Raw genomic sequence first — 18,267 nt, 5'->3', positions numbered from 1 at the left:
CCAACCTCTTATGATTGATTCAGCGCAATGAAACCCATATATATATATATATATATATATATATATATATATATATATATATATATATATATATATATATATATATATATATATATATATATCAGCTTCAGAAGAAAGTTATTGCGGAATTTTTAATTTGGATTTCAAATGATATATTTTCAGAAAAAGTTCCCGGTAAAAAACCTTTACTTTATATATCTTGTTAATAAGGGTTGTTTGCTCTATCGAATCGTATAAATTACAATCCTTTTTAAAACTACTTTGTCTTCTTTTCAGAACGTTGAATACAAGATGGAAAAAAGCAAATTCGCACAATTTTCTCATTTCAATTCAAGTTAGGCCGAAAAGCTACTGAAACAGCTCTTTATATCAATGATGCGTTTGGACCAGGAATTACTACTGAAAGCACATAACCACTGGTTGTTTAAGAAACTTCGTGGCGGCAACGAGAGATACTAGTGATTAGTTAGCGGATGTTGACAACGATCAATTAAGAGCCTTAGTCGATGCCAATCCACGCACCTCTGTTCGAGAACTCGCTTCTGAATTAGACGTAAATTATACGACGATTTTTCACACTTCGAGAGAGATAATAAAGACAAAAAACTGAATAAATTGGTGTCTTACGAACTGAACAACAACCAAAAGAAACGACGCTGTAAAGTGTCAGCTTCTTTTTTTTTCACGAAACAAGAACGACCCGTTTCTCGCCTGGTTGATTTTCGATGAAAAGTGAGTTCTGCACAACAAGCGGTGAACCACCACCACACTTTCCCAAGCAAGAGTTGCACCAAAAGTAATTCATGTTGACTGTGTAGTGTGTGACCCGTCTAATTCATTATAGTTTTTTGAATGCTGGCGAAAACATTACAGTACTCTTGACAAATGGATATAATGCAGCAGAAACTTCGACAACAACACCCAGCATTAGTCAACAGAAAAAGGCCTAATTCTCCTCCGCGAGAACGCCCGACCGCACGTTGCTAAACGGGCCCTGTAGGAGTTTATCCTTGTTTGTCTCATTAGCTATGGATTAAATAGTATTACTACTTGTGATGATATTCTCGGTTGTCTGTAATAGGCCATTCATTCTAGAGGGTTATGGAGAGAGGGCAAGAGAGTGAGAGAGGCGGGAGATATTAAAACCATAGGGTAAAAAACTTAGAGCAAACTACTTTTGATTAACTTAGTTTGAGTATAATGGTTCATCAAGCTATATCATAAAATATGTCTGGAATCAGTGACAATTTCACGACAATTTATGTAAAAATGAAATGATTTAAAAGATAAATAGAATGAGATTCTTTGTACATGTGAAGCAGCTTCAGAGTAACACATTGGCATATTTTATAAGCAAAAAGAAGTATTCATATCAACAATGGTTCTGTCTGTATATATATATATATATATATATATATATATATATATATATATATATATATATATACCTATTTACAATGCCTCCCCACTGGACAGAGTTAGATACCAGGGTCGCTTTTAACGTGTAGAAAAGGTACAAAAATGAAAAAAAAATTGTCTCAGTCATGAAGGACTGCTCCTTCACCGAAAGAGAACAAGAAATGGAAGTGCAGCATCTGAAGAACAGATACTACGCTTTGATCTTGATCAAAATAGCATTGATACTGTATTGTTAATTATTGATGATTATTAGGGTGATGGTGATGATGAGGTTCATACTTGAACTGACCCATGTAGGCCCCTGTCTTCGTTTTTTTGACGTTGTCGTCGATGTAGGAAGCTTGCAGCGGCGAACGAGGCGCCTTTGCCAGACCTTGCATTATCATACCAATAGCAATCACGGCGAACGCCCCCATGTTTGATTTGTATTGATTGCCATTCTGTTCACAATACGCCGTCTCGTTAGGTAAGAGATTCCCGGATTTGCAAAGGCCAGGCATCGTTTCTGAGTCAGGATCTGAAAATAGAAACGCATTATTGAATCTACTTTAAAAAAAAAAAAACTTTTTACAATAAGTATTTCAAGCTATAACATTAGAAATAATATTAAACAGCATCAAAATTCATAAATACAAATTATTACGTTGATTTACCTGTAATGTTTTGTAGCGGTACTCTTTAGTATCAGGAAGAAATTCGTTCTTTAATCTGACCTGCGTTTACATAGAGTCTTGTCTCGTAGCGAGGTTATTTCTTTCCAACTCTTATCTAGTTTTTCTTTTTCTCCTTCAATCTCTAATGGAATGGGGACAAAAATGGAATATAACGTTCAATGTCGCCAAAACTATGCTTGTTTCTTTCAGTAATTACAAGAAACCTACTCCACCACCTATAACTATTGCTAAAGATACATTATCTGAAAGTACTTATTTTAAAATTCTCGGCTTTATGTTTACAGGGAACATGAGTTGAAACAAATACATTGAGAGCATTGCCAGGATCGCTGCGAAGAAGGCGGGCTCTCCCTACCGTGCTAGAAAGTTACTCACGTCTGAAAGTATCCAAGGCTAATTTTCGGCCATGTATGAAGTATTGTGTGTCACATTTGGGTTTGTGCATCTGTTACTAGTCTCTTACTCCTGGACAGGGTTCAAAATAGAATCGCCAACCTGATAGGTCCTGAACTGTCATCTAAGCTCCAACCTGCCCCATCGACGAAATGTTGCATCCCTCTGCCTGTTCTACAATATTTTAATGGTGGATGCTCTGACGAACTACACAGCCTTGTATTCCGTCGAGGTGAATACCCCCAGCAAATCCAACAAGCAGCAAAATCCCACCCCTACAGGATGAAGATGTAAGAAACATTTTACTCTAATAGTTTCCTCCCCGGTACTACTAGACGCCGAAACTCCCTTCCAGATCCCTGCTTGCCCAACGGTACTGGCATGCAGATGTTCAAGTGTAATGTGAATATTCATCTTGCTGCTCAACTCCCTACATAGTATCCCTGCAACTTATGTCCCCAATAGTAGCCGCCTACACCAAAGTGTAGCTCTGCCTTGTTTGGAGTGAAAATGGAATAAATAAAATAACAAAAAAAAACATTATTAGGCTACTTTGAGCCTGCCTTTTAGGTATATTTTATCCTCTCAAAAAATTTCCTATTTATTTTACTAGCCTGGGCGTTTTGCGTTGCCAGGGTGTTTGGGTGTGTGTGTTGAGCAAAAAAAAAAGTGGTAGTAGATAGGCAGGCTCGAACCTGTACCGCGAAGGAGGAAAAGAACGTGAAAAAACATGACGTGTTTGCTGTTGCGCCCATCGCCAAATCAGAAGTGACATAGATTTAAACTAAGGCTAGACTATCGAAAAGAGGGGATAAATTTTTAAAATATCGGCGAAAACCGGGACCCCTCCCTGTAGAAAAGTGTCCAGTTGAGAATGATGAAATTAATGTTTTAGGTCAATTTTTCGATATTTGACGTCCAAAAGGTTGAGTCTCAAAGTGATACCGATCTCGTGAAAATCCATCGCGTCTGTCGAAAGTTTGTGCGAGACATACATACACGCATACATACATTTAAGCAGAAAGGTGAGATTTATATTATAGACGGCAACCTGATTCTTTCGAGACTTGGCTCTTCTTAGCGGACTTTTCTGGTAATTTCGGAAAACCGACGCTCGCTATTCCTGTCCTCCTTACTACATAAATTTCCTATGTTCATTTTAATTTCTTAAATGATGCCTTTTGTTTATGTTATTTGTTTAGGATTTTACCCCCCCCCCCCAACAAAAAGAACAGGTGTATATTTGATACATTTTGAGACTTACAATTTTCCGCTTAATCCATTCACTCGCCAACTGAAAATGAGATTCTTTTTATTTTTTTAGGCAGTTAATTTCTTTTTAACCTTATTATTGAAAATCGAGAATCAAATTTGTCTATAAAACGATCCCACTATTCTGGCTTATTCAATAGCTTTAAGACACTTAACAACATATTCACCATTGACTCTAAGTCGGAAAAGTTGACAATTATGTAAATTTACCATTAATGTGAAGATAGTAAAACTTGTTTCGAATAATCATTTTTCGAAACGAGAAAGCTTTGAAAAAATAATATAATAGTAATGATCAAATATATAAAAGGCACTCTGTCTGTCTGTCTCTCTTCATATTTTCAAACTATCTTCCGGAACTAAAGCTCGCAGAGCAGTGTTAGGGTCCTCAAATGATTGGACTTTTTATATGCTGTTCTTTTATGGGCCCGTGGCCGGTTAAAATAGTGGTTAAAGGGCCAAAAAAGGGTTAATATTTAAAAAAAATAGCCATACATTTTGTACATTTATCTTAGTTTATTTTTAATCAGTCCAAATGTGTGTCACGTTGGTACAGTGGTAACGACCCCAGCTTTAAATGTTACAATTTCGGTTTCGATTCTTGCTGATTTCACCTAAATACTTTTTTTTTACTTATAAAATCACAAACCTATAATAATACATACGACATTTGGACAAATTAAAATATCATATTTAAGCGTATTTTACGACCGGGCAAAGCTGGGGCTCCGTTCCTGCTAGTTGGAGAATAAACGAAACTAAATTGCTACAGTCGATGATGTTGTATAGCGTCCTCGGACCATCCATGAACAGTTTTCTAAAAGGTGTTCAGGGGACTTGGGTGGAAAGTTATCCTTGTAGTAAGAATATTAACTCAAAAAAAAGATTGAAAAAGAAATAACTGTACCATGTTGAAAATAATTGTAAACGTTAAATGTAATTGCCTTAAGAAATAATTAGCAGTTCTTTTGAATCAAAGAAGCTTCGGGTAGTAAAGTATTCCATGTAAATAACGACGGTATTAATCCAGTCGCATAAAACAGTTATCCTCTATGTTTCTGAATTTTGAGATGATGATTGGGTATTCATATTATTTGAAATATTCGGACTACTGTTATCATCTTGAGTGCGACTTTTACAACTTTTCTGTCGATGTAACCTCCAACCTTCCTCAGACGTATATTGTCGAAATCTTGAATGTTTCTGTTAAACTCGTGCATCTGGAAAGAATTTCAAACGAAACCCTTTATTTATTGCACGAGGGTAGCATGCTCTCGTTCCATCAGCCATGACAGAGTAGAGGTCCTAAGTAATTCACAATTGTACTTATCGGTCGCCCACACTGAGAATTAAACCTTGAACCTTGTGGAAAATATCACTTTTATAATTGAGAGTGTTGAAGGTTCAATTCTCAGTGTAGGCTACCGAAAAATATAATAAGGACCTGTATCCATTTATGACTGAGGGAACGAGGGCATGTTACCTCCGTGAAGTAAATAACGGGTTCATTTCTCAAGTTTCGCCAGATTCCGAGTTCAAAAGAAATATTTTAGGGTTCGATAATATACACCTGAAGAAAGCCAGAGCTTACATCGATCAGAACGTTGTGAAAATGGCATTCAAGATGAGGACACTAGTCTGAAGAATGCAAATTATATGAGAGATCCATTATTTGTGTCAAACCGTAAAGTTACAACTAAGAAATTCAAATAGACCAAGAATACGTAATACTGCGATTCTGGTACATGATTGATTCGTTCTTATCCCCATTGGTTATAAATATAATCGCCTAAATCTTTGTAATCATTTCCAATACAACTATGCCCAAAATGTTACCACAAGGATTCATACCTGTTGTTTGGTTTTTGCTGATGAAAGACACCGGGCTGAAGAAATAAGGAATGGAGGACACGATACCGGCCACTCCATAGACGACGGTGCTGACGCCCAACACCCTGGGTATGTGGCTGTTCTTAAGAGTATAGCTGAAGATGAGGACAGATACAAGAAATCCGATGTCATTGCTACAGAGCAGAAATCCGCTTTGGCTGCTGTTGAAGTTGAAATGTTTCTCGATGGCCGTCACTTGTGAGCTGAGGTACATTGTTAGCGAGAAAGAGAGTAGGGAACTGATGCTGACAAAGAATGTGAACACCTGCAGGATGAAGAAAAAAAACATGAAGAATTTAGAAGACCGGATCAATTCAAGCAGCAATAATGGGGATCGCACTACTTAGAGATCATTACTGATAGGCTATACATATTGCTATTAGTTATAAAAATAAAAACAAAAAAAGAACAAAAATGTAATAATACATAGAACTCTAAAATCGGGAGAAAAAGAAACTTAATCTGAATCTCGCGTAGCCAACGCACCGTTCTGGCATTTCAAAATACAACCGGTGAGAAGCAACACGCGGCCCTTACTATCTGATTTTTCATTCCCCAACATAACAACATGACAAGAAAGGAGAAAAAATGTACAAAATTCTGTGGATAGACTTGGACGTCGGAATATGTAAATCATAAATCCAAACAACTAAAAGATTTGTTTACTTTCGTAATATCGCGTTGTGATTTGGCTTTCACGCCTGCCTTATACGTATTTTATTTCATTCGAATTAAATCAGCGCTTCTATCACAGAACTCACCCTTCTGACGTAAATCTCGCGTAGTCAACGAACCGTTTGGGCATTTTCAAATACAGCCGCTGAGAGACAACACACGGACCTTTACTAACTGATTTTTCTCTCTCTAACATAGGAATATGACAAGAAAAAAAAAAGAAGGGAAAAAAGGTACAAAATTCTGACGATAGAGTTTGACTCCGAAATATATGAATTATAAATTTCCAACAAATAAAACAAAAATATTTTCGTAATATTGCGTTGTGATTTGCCTTTCACACGTATCTTATTATATATATATATATATATATATATATATATATATATATATATATATATATATGTATATATATGTATATATATATGTATATATATAAAGAAAGAGATATGGTATAATATCTATCTATCTATCTATCTATATATATATATATATATATCTGTGTATAATATATATCTATCTATACTCCTATAAATTCGTTTTTCTTTTATGTGTATTGGTATTTATATTAACCACCCTATTTTCTACTTGTTTGAAAAGAAAATACAATTTTCTTATATATTGGGTCGTGGAATTGCATTCACTAGCAAACGATCTAGCTAATCTGCATGTTCTTTTAAACATTCATTTTAATTAATTTCCTATTAGTTGCTTCGGTGTTCTAATGGAATAATCATCTTTAGTTAACTATTATGTGTAATTTAATTCATACAGATATTCTACATGATTTATACTTGCATAACATTTGCATAAAAAATTTATAGTAAACACAAAATTGTTTCCATATATATTTATATATACGTATATATTTTGTTTAACAAATTTTGCCTACACAACTCCTCCTAGAGTTTTTAGTCTACAGACATGAAACTTCATATATAAGGTATTTGAATCCATCCAAAACTTTATATTTGGGTTTTAGCCCGGAAAAAATCAGTGTAAAAGTGTGAAAATTAAAAAAAATGAAGAAGGTCGAACGCCGGCATTACGAATGCATAACGTAGTAGCTATTGGTTCATGTTTTAATTTTCAGACTTGCAGTAAACATATTATCATAGCTCAGTCATTGACGGCAGAGCCAAAATAAATCGTGAGCTGAACGTTTCGGATTCGATTCTTGGTGTTGGTGCATGCATCTTTTTTTTTGTACTTCTTAAATCATTACTATATATTGTATCCAATCTATCCATCTATCCATCTATATATCTACAAAAGTGAAAACGTCTGTCTGTCTTTTCACTATGGTAGTTAAGGAAGACTATTATACAGAAAGGCATTACTTTACATATTCACACTTTTTAATATATACATATGCGCATAACTTTATGAACACTACATAGGGCCCGAGCAAAGTCGGGCGGAACTGCTAATATATATATATATATATATATATATATATATATATATATATATAGAGAGAGAGAGAGAGAGAGAGATAGAGAGAGAGAGAGAGAGAGAGAGAGAGAGAGAGAGAGAGAGAGAGGGAGATGGCCGACATAGAGATACATAGAAAAAGAAATAAAGACAGATATAGCGTCTATAAAGTGTAGCTTAATTGTCACATTACCTTGATATTCACGCAGCATTGCAAACATTTTGGTTGACACGATTTTGTACCACAGTATGCCTCTACCGTCTCTGCGTCTCGCAGGAAAGTCTTCGATTCTTGTGTTGTGTCTTTCGGCTGGCGATACACTGAAGTCATAGAAATAGAATGCATAATTAATACGTGGACGGGGAATGCAGAAATTCTCACTCGAAACAGAATATAACTCTCGTTAAATGTGACCTTTGACATGTTCCATGGAATGAAAGAAACTGTGTCAAATATCATATTCAACCAACTCAGAATCTGATGAATATCATAAATAGAGAATAAAACGAATCTTCGAACTAATCGTAAATCTCTAATGTACGTATTACTAGTAAGGAGACCCAACGTTGTTCGGGATTAAATGAAGATCAATGAATGTTCCACACTTTTAATACTTTTATTGTCATTGAAATCGATTAACTCGCCTATTCGTCAATTTAACCAATCGACTTTGTAATCTAGTCAGGAACCCACCGCAGTGCACCAGGAAAAAGCTTCACATACCTCATCGCAGTGATTTAGCTCACAATTCACTGTAGTCTATATTACACTGTAGAGAACCTATTGTTGATTTTATTTTTTTTTTGAATTATAATTTTAATTGCAAAAGTCAAGTACAATGGTTTATTTGGGATCTAAACAGAAACATTCACTTTGAACGTGTTTATATCTTACCAAAGTAACTACTGATTATGTACTTTTTTTAAAATTACATTTTCACCCCAAAAAAGGCGCATTGCCACTTTGGTGTAGGGAGCTACTATCAGGGGCAGCAACTACTGGGGTACTATGTTGGGATTTGGGCAGCAAGATGTCGGTTCACGTTGCACTTGAACTTCGGCATGTCAGTACAGTTAGGGAAGCAGGAACCTGGAATGGAATTCCAGAGTCTAGCGGTTCTGGGGAAGAAACTACTGGAGTAGAAAGATCTTTTACATCTAGGGATCTCTACTGTGTGGGGGGGATTTAGTTGCCTGTCGGGTTTGTTGAGGGTGTCTACGTCGTGGGAGCACAAGTGTCTGCAGTTCCGCTTACTGTTTATTGTATTGCTTTTGCGTTTGTACAACTTCTCAAATGCACTTGTAAGAGTGCCCCTATTAAATGGAATTTCTTCGATTATTGATTTCGGATACTTATCGGATGGATTACGAGACATAACCTATCTAGGAACACTCCCAGGCACGTATGGTACATGTGTGTCAAATTCAAAATATGAAGCAGGCCTAGCCGTTGCGGAGTCAACAAGGATCTCTCTCAAGCACATAGATATATACTTACACATAAGGTGCCTTTTATATGTAAGTAGATATATTCTTGTCTTTAAGTGCGAAATCGTGCGATATAGACGGACAAGGGAAATCAAACTAATCTGTTTCTTAACGAAAAAATAATTTTAAACCATCATAAAATTATCCTGTCCTACTTAAACTCGGCAAAAAAATTCTCCAGTTCGAAAGATACACGTGAAAATGGTTGGAAGTTTCAATGATGTAAACGTTGTTCAAATAAAACCAAGATAAAAATTATAATCAGAATTATTCATTTACTAGCAGAGGCAGCGGCTTTGCCCAGACATTAAATACACTTAAATATGATATTTTAATTTGTAAAGGTTTTGTATATATTGTTCTAGAGTCGTGATTTAAAAAGTATTTAGCTGCCATCAGCTAGAATCGAAACCGAAGCATTCAAAGCCGGTGACGTTACCACTGTACCAATATGACATGCATATAAGGCGATTAAGGATGTAAAATGTCGTAAAAAACAATCTATATAATACTAAAAGTCTATGGATCTTGTATGTTTGCAATCAGATTTCCGGTTTTCAACATCCGGTTGCGCATGCGTAAATAGCAACGTCTTCAATCCGTTATTCCAATTCCGGAATTTTTATATCGCTTTTAATACAAACAATTTCATTTAATTTGATCAAATAGTTATTTATATATACAAATAATACATAGATTCATAGATAATTATAATATATATTATAAAATCTATTTATCTATGAATCTATTAATAATATGAAATATTACCCTATACAATTTATGGAAAGAAAACACCTCTCACTTTCCCTCTAATAGATTTCAACACTCCTACTCCCTCTGTTTTCGTTACGTACGCGAGAAATAGTTACGTGTATGTGCGAGAGAGAGAAAAAGAGAGCGATGTAAAACTGGATAGAGTTATCCCCCTTAACTAATGCAGACCTTTTTACTAGAGGGCGTTATTACAAAAAAATTTCTTTTTCTTCTTCCCATGTTTTTTAAAGTCGTCTGCTTACATTTCCAAACGGAAAGCTGAATCGGTAAATGCACACATTTCTATTACATTAAATAGTGTTTTCCTTTACACAATGGGTACTGAATGTTTGCTTAAATTAAATGAAAAAAGTTACATTTTATTTTCATTTTCTATTTAAAAAGCCATTATTAACATGTGGAGAGTGTTTTTTTTTTTATTATTCTGTACTTTCAACTAACAATTTCATTTAAAAGATGATATATCAAAATTTGAATTTAACTATAATAAGGATTATGATACCTGTTCAGTGCATATTTACCTATAAGTATGACCAACCACTTATAATTCAGTAACTGTAATTTAAAAAAAATAACAATTATAATAAACAGAACGACTCATAGAAATCTATCTATATTCTTTTTTCATTTTAATATACTTTCATAGAAATGCTTCTGTTATGTAAAAAAAAACTATTTTCTTTATGCCACAAGTGTCACGCTCATACATGAATTCCATAGCTAATATAACGTACTGACCCAACGGGTCACGGGTGGTCTAGTAACTAATAAAGATGAGAATAATAGTCCAAAATATATTAGTATAGAAAATGCTCGCTTAAAATCAATACAAATGCTTCAAGTTACCTACTGATGCTTGGTTAGCTGTTTTGTTTTATAGCGTATCAACCCATTTGGATGCATTTAACGCCGACTCGAATTTTATAAAAGTTGAAGAAAGTAAATAGTTTAAGCAGTTTATGTACGTAAACAACACATTTAACAGATTTATGCATCTAACAAATTAATATTTTTAAAACATCAAATATTTAACAACTAAGAAAGTTTCAATAAATACACATTTTATAAACAATTTTAATTTGGCTGTTTGGATTCTATAGCATATCAACCACGATAAGTTATTTAAAAATCAAATTCAGTCGAAATACTTTACATGATTATATATATATATATATATATATATATATATATATATATATATATATATATATATATATTATTGTTTGTGTATATTAATATTCATATTAAAACCCTGTTTTACAACTTTTTTTATATATGGGTCGTGAAATTGCATTCATCTGCAAAGGACCTAGCTAATTTGCAAATTATTTTAAACATCTATTTTAATTAGTTTCTTATTAATTTTTTTAGCTTTTCTCATAGGATGATCACCTTTAGTAAACTATTACGTGTAATTATATTCATGCAGATATTCTACATGATTTATGCTTGAGTAATATTTGCGTAAAAAGGTTATAGTAAGCACAAACCTCTTTTTGTATATATTTATGCATGCGTATATATATATATATATATATATATATATATATATATATATATATATATACGTATGCGTATATATATACATATATATATATAGACTGTCTGAGAACGTCCCTAAAAGACTTTGACATCAGCGCCCAGTCTTGGGAGAGTCGCGCTGCTAAACGTTCGGCCTGGCGTTGCGTCATCAGCCTAGGAGCCGACAGGGCAGAGAATCAACGCATGACACACGACCAGCAGAAGCGCAAGAGGAGGAAGGAGAGAGCTGCCTGTTCACAGCCTGCCGATACCGCCTTCACGTGTCCAGAGTGTGGAAGAGTCTGCCGAGCACGGATTGGCCTCATCAGCCATCTCAGGACCCACAAACCCCTGACGCCGAATTGATTGATACCTTGGTCATCGTCGATTCCGACGGACGAGCAAGAAGAAGAGAAGAAGATATATATATATATATATATATATATATATATATATATATATATATATATATTTGTTTAACGAATTTTGTCTACCAAACTCCTAACAGTTTTTTATCTACATATATGAAACTTAATATCTAGAGTATTCGAACCCATGTGAAAGTTTATGTTTTGATTTTAGCTGGTGAAAATCGGTGCAAAAGTGTAAAAATTAATTTTAAAAAAATGTAATTTGTCAGATGAAAGTCGAACGACGGCATTACGAATATGCATGCGTAACGTAATAGCTATCGGTTCATGTTTTTTTTTATTTTTAGCCTTGCCGTAAACATGTTTTCATAACTCAGGTATTAACGTCAGAGGAAAAAGTGAATCGTAAGCTTAAGGTGTTGGTTTCGATTCTCGGTGGTGGCGCACAAGTAATTTTTAAAATATTTTTAACTCAATACTATGTATGGAGTCCAATAAAATATAATAAGATATTCGAAATCTGCATTAATCAAAATATATTTTAGCGTGTTTTCGACTATGCAATCCTGGACGGCATGCTAGTACATATATATATATATATATATATATATATATATATATATATATATATATATATAAGTGAAAGTGTCTGTGTGTGTATGTGTGTCTGTGTGCATTCCCCTACGCAATAACTCTGTCAATTTTAAGTCTACAGACCCGAAATTTGATATACAGAGTACTGAGATTTGGGAAAAACCGATGTGATCGGTTTTAGGCCAGAAATTTGGCGATTAAGGGGTAAAAGTTCAATGATTTGACCTTTGAGAACTCTACCAAACTCCTCCGACAATTTTGGTTCTAAACACTTGAAATTTTTGTATTAATTCCTTGGACCTGGATCTAACTTAATAACTTGATTTGAGCCCAAAACAATAAATTTTAAGGGGTCATAATAGGGGTCAAAGTTTAAAAAAAAAACTGACCGTTTTTTCTGTTTACATACATCTCCAAATACCCGGGCAAAGCCGGGCACCCATGCTAGTATATATATATATATATATATATATATATATATATATATATATATATATATATATTGAACATACATGACTTGTAAACACACATTCGGTTGGACTGCATGAAACTCATACACATACGTTTGAAATACTGTTTACATTATAGATATGTCTGAATACAGTTTCTCTTTTTGAGTTTTGCTTATTTGTGAGGTTTATTCAGAATTTCAATTTTTTCAGGTTCCTTGAATTTGTTTGTTCCTGTTATCAAACATGTTGTGTTATTCTTTTACTTGAATTCTGCGTTTTAATTGTATATTGTTTTATTTTCAAACTAGCAGGAAGACCTGACCTTTCCCGGGATTGTATGATGAGCAACGAATATTTCACACTCCTATATTTTATATACACTTCTCTTCAGTTAATGAAAAATAAAATTTAAGAAATTTAACCTACAGACCATGTCATGCAAAAAAGTTTAAAAAAATAACAAAAAAAAATACACGTAAATTTTCAAGCCTTATACAATTTTTTGCTGTTAATGAAAAAAAAAGTTAAGAAACTTACGTGCAGAGTTTGAACCTACAAACACGTCACGAAGAAAAAAAAAACACTCTATTAACATACCCACAGTAGAATTTTTACGACCCGTTGCTAAGCGACTACATGGTAAAAATGGCTTTACCGATGATAGATAAATTAGAATAACGCGTTCGATTACGGATTATTGGTAATTATCGGGGGTATTCTGAAACAAAACTTAACTTAGATTAATTACAGACGTATACACTAAATTTCGGTAAATTCTAAAGAAAATCTGTTTAGCTGTTTCGGATTCTATAAAGACCGAACTCAACCACACACACACAGACAAATTTGCATTCATATAATTGTAGAGATACGTCATTGTTAGAATACAGATGTCAGATTAATTATTTTTGGCGCCTTACACTTGTAGATTCAACCGTCCGATAATTTGCTATCTACATTTAATTTTGTTTAAGAGGTTTGCCTTTTTTCTGTTGTCTTTGGCCTTCGGGCCAAAATCAAAGTGTTTTTTTTGTTTGTTTTTTTCCCCCACCCTCGACACAAATGAATTATCGTATTATCATTGTTATCGTTTTTGTTTTTACACGGAAATAAACATTTTTTTTAAACAATTGGGTGCCAAGTAGAACGTCCCCAAGTACGAAAGGGCAAATACGGTATTATGGTGAAAGAATATTCCAACTAAGAGATACTTTTGTTTAGTTCTAGAGTTACAAGGATGACCAACGACCCCCTACCCCCCTTTTGAGTTGGCCTTGTGCCTAAGTTTTTTGTTCATGTTATTTTTTTGCCTGAATAAAAGATTTAATATCTCAAAAGGTAGTATATGTTCCGGCAGATACTGCAAGCAAGGACCATATGTGAGGGCAACCCCATATATAAGACCTTGGTCAATGTAGGGGCAACCCTTCATGCCAATTGTCACTATCACGCTCCCTTACTCTCCGGGGAGCTAGTCCCCATTTCCCCTTCACTCCTCACATTAAAACTCGGCCTTGTGCCTAATTAGCTCGGTGGGGGAGCAAATAAATAGTTGGCCTTCGGGTCGGAATCAAAGTGTTGTATCTGTTCCGTCAGATACTGCAAGCAAATACCATATGATGGAGCAATCCCACATATAAGACCTTAGTCAATGTAGGGGCAAGCCTTCATACCAATTGTCATTATCCAGCTCCCATTTCCCACCCATCGGGAGCTGGTCCCCTTCCCCCCTCTCTCTCCACATTAAAAACGGCCTTGTGTCTAATTTGCTCATTGGGGAAGCAAATAAATACTTCTTGGCCTCCGGGCTGGGATCAAAGTGTAGTATCTGTCCCGACAGATACTGCAAGCAAAGACCATATGTGGGGGAAACCCCACATATAAGACCTTTGCCAATGTAGGGGAAACCCTTCATACCAATTGTCACTATTCAGCTCCCCGACTCCCCAGGGAGCTGGCCCCCTTTTCCCCTTCACTCCTCACATTAAAAATCGGCCTTGTGCCTAATTTGCTCGGTGAGGAAGCAAATAAATAGCCTCCCCGGGGAGTTGGTCCCCATTCCCCTTCACTCATCACATTAAAAAAACAGCCTTGTGCCTAATTTGCTCAGTGGGGAAGAAAATAAATACCCTGTTCTGCAGATGCTGCATTTAAGATAATTTGTACAAGTCAATGGAGGAGAAACCCTCTATACTGGGAAAATTATTATTTTTGGTAACCAGAGTGCCCCCTTTTTGCCTACTTTTTGGGGAGCTGGTTTTTACCCCACATTAAAAACGGCCTTGTGCCTAATTTGTTTTGGTGGGGAAGCAAATAAATACAATAAACTCGGTTTGTGTTCCTTCTCTTGAATACATTTATCAAAGATTTTCTTGAAATGATGGCCACTTATGTATGCTTAAATTTCTGTAAATTTCCATAAGATTATATATTTATCTATTTCAGTGTCTGTAAGTTTGTATAGTTATCTATTTGAGTGCTGATATGATTATATAGTTATCTATTTGAAGGGTGTTTTGAGGTTTTTGATTTTATTTTATTTTTGTAAATATTATTTACATTATATATTACACTTTAGCAAATGTGTTTGTTCCCATATAGCTTTCAACATTTTTTTCTGGTTTCTGGAAACGATTGGTTGGTTGGTTGTTTTTGTTTTACGGCATATCAACCCTTTTCAGGTTATTTAATGCTGAATCCAGTTATTTCGAAGAAAAATTGTGTAATAGAATATATATATATATTTTTTTTAAGTCGGTTTCTATTTAACCCATATTTGGGACCCTCACAGGTACTACCACTCCGGAATAGAGTGGACCTGGGAGCAATGACAATTAAAGTGTGGCTCCACACTCTCCAAAGCCCGACAACTGGGGCCTCACCATCGAATATAGTTTAAAGTCATATCCAGGACCTCTGTAAATGGTAAATTTTACGTACATTATCTCATCTTCTTTGTTGTAGACATTATAGCTCGTTAAGGAGGCAAAGTGTTCTTCATAGTAGTTTGCACATTTTATATTTTTGCACTCTATATCTGAGTAAGTTGGGTCAAGTTCACTCCATTTCCCACATACTTAGAATCCTCTGAAAATGATGATTAGAAAAATGACAAGAGAATGTTCTTTTCATTATGTTTATTCTCAAGTATATATATGTTAATATCTTATCTGTTTTTAGTGCTCGTCTGAGCTCCAATCTCTGCCCCCCCCTTGCCAATCTTTCACGAAAAACACCCGTCTAGCTGAAACCACGGTAAAAAACATGAAGCCTCTCCAAGAGGAGAACCATTCATTTCAATTGATGCCATATGGGGATCAGACCGTTGATGATGTTAATATTGAAGCTTGGTTTTAGATGCATTAAAAGTAACCAGCCACCTCTTTCCCCATTTTACCAGGTTCTCAAGATCAGAGGAGAGATAACTTGGACGTTTACAGTCTTTCATGTGCTACCATAGATGGTAGTGTCATCAGTATAAATTACTACGAATGATGTAAGGTTGTGATTTGGTAGATCATTAATGTTGATCAGGAAGAGAGTTGGGTCCAGGATGGACGCCTGAGGGACTCCAGCATTAACACTGTGAGCTTCTGACTTCTGCTCATCAATCATCTATGATTTTCATATTTTATAGTTGTTGTTTTAAGGAGGTTTCAGCCAACTATTCCTTTTACCCTCGTCAGGTTGTAAACTTTCATAGGTGTTGTCGTGTCACCATGTTTTGGACAACTAATCCTCTGGCTGACTTTGGGTAAAAATGCAATCGCTATTTTCAGTAAATGCTCCTCTGGAACGGTAGAGAATCGACGCCTTTATCCACTGCGCCATGGGCCGCGAAAAACCATCAAGGTTGTTTTTGGGGGTGGGGGAGGTTTTATAAATCCAAGTTTATTATTATCTAGTCTTCCATTATCGTGTCAGTACCGAATGGTATATTATTATTTAGTTATTAGAATTCCTTCAGATGAGTAATTCGTTTTTTTTTTTAATTTATTTATTTGAAAACTATTATCCTCATCTTTTATAGATGTTGTTTTAACGACGTTTCGGTCAATTATTCCTCTGGCCTTCGTCAAGTTGTAAACCACGACGAGATAGGAATACCGAATCTTCAACTGTATCTTAACTAATTACTGCCTTCCATAGTTGTTGTCGTCTCACCGTGTTTTGGCCAACTAATCATCTGGCCGGCTTTGGATTGACAATGCTGGAACTGTAGAGATTTTACGTCTCTATCTGCTACGCTTACTTGGATTTATAAGACCAGAAAATCCAACCTTGGTCGCCATTCAGGGCGCGTGACGCAATGGGTAAAAACGTTGAATCTGACGAAGGTCAGAGAAATAGTTGATCGAAACGTCGTTAGAACAACATAAAATAAAAGATGAGAATAAAAGTCCGCAAATCAAACAAGAAATAAAATATATAAATGACTCATCTTAAAAGAATTCCAATAATTAAATAATATAAAGTGAATTAATTCTTAGCGTGAAATACAAAGAACTAGCGATTAATTAGTTGGTATATTGAAATAAAATCTGGCTGGTTGGTTGGTTGTTTTTGTTTTACGGCATATCAACATTTTTTCAGGTTATTTAATGCCGAATCTAGTTATTTTGAGGAACGATTTTTAATGGAGTATATATTTTTTTAAAGTCAGATTCTATTTAACACATAGTTGGGACCCTAACAGGTACTACCACTCCGTGTCAGAGTGGATCTGTGAGCAATGGCAATTAAAGGGTGGCTCCACACTCCCCAAGGCCCGCAAGGTGAGGCCTAACCATCGGATATAATTTTAGGTCATATCCAGGACCGTGAAACAAAATCTGGATGTATATTTGTATAATAGAGATTTATCTACATATTTAGATAGGCTTTTTTGCTTTTATACGAGACTAGCAGAACGACCGACATTGCCCGGTCGTAGAATATGCTTAAATATCATATTCTGATTAATGAAGATTTTCTATTTATTATTATATAATATTTAACGAATATATGTTAATATTAAAAGGTTAAAAAAAAATTAATTGTGCGCCACCACTGAGAATCGAAACTAAAACGTTTTGCTTACGATCTACGTTTTTACTTTGATGTCAATGGCTAATCAAGGAATTCATGTTTGCTGCAAAGCTAAAAATTAAAACATGAGTCAATAGCTATTACGTTACGCATGCATATTCGTAATGCCGTCGTTTTATCTTTACCTGGCAAATTCCATTTTTTAAAATGTTCACACTTTTGCACTGATTTTCCCCGGCTAAAGCACAAATAAACAGTTTC

The 18,267-nt window shown here is 35.0% G+C and overlaps 1 protein-coding gene across 3 annotated transcripts in view; it reads right to left on the bottom strand.

The window, feature by feature from the left end:
• Positions 1–18,267, bottom strand: part of LOC145294226 (solute carrier organic anion transporter family member 2A1-like) — an 81,259-nt gene that overhangs the window by 30,840 nt on the left and 32,152 nt on the right. For all 3 annotated transcript variants that reach the window (XM_080141333.1, XM_080141334.1, XM_080141335.1), the window contains exons 2-4: positions 7,972–8,099; positions 5,631–5,934; positions 1,730–1,957 (exon numbers count right to left, since the gene is read on the bottom strand). In XM_080141333.1, coding sequence (XP_079997459.1) covers positions 1,730–1,957; positions 5,631–5,934; positions 7,972–8,099 — 660 coding nt within the window. The remainder of the gene's footprint in view (positions 1–1,729; positions 1,958–5,630; positions 5,935–7,971; positions 8,100–18,267) is intronic.

This window comes from Euprymna scolopes, chromosome 15 (genome assembly GCF_053919585.1).
Source record: "Euprymna scolopes isolate OS-2025 chromosome 15, ASM5391958v1, whole genome shotgun sequence".
Lineage (NCBI taxonomy): Eukaryota > Metazoa > Mollusca > Cephalopoda > Sepiida > Sepiolidae > Euprymna > Euprymna scolopes.
The sequence above is the reverse complement of the archived record's forward strand: the minus strand, read 5'-3'. Positions and strand labels throughout refer to the sequence as shown.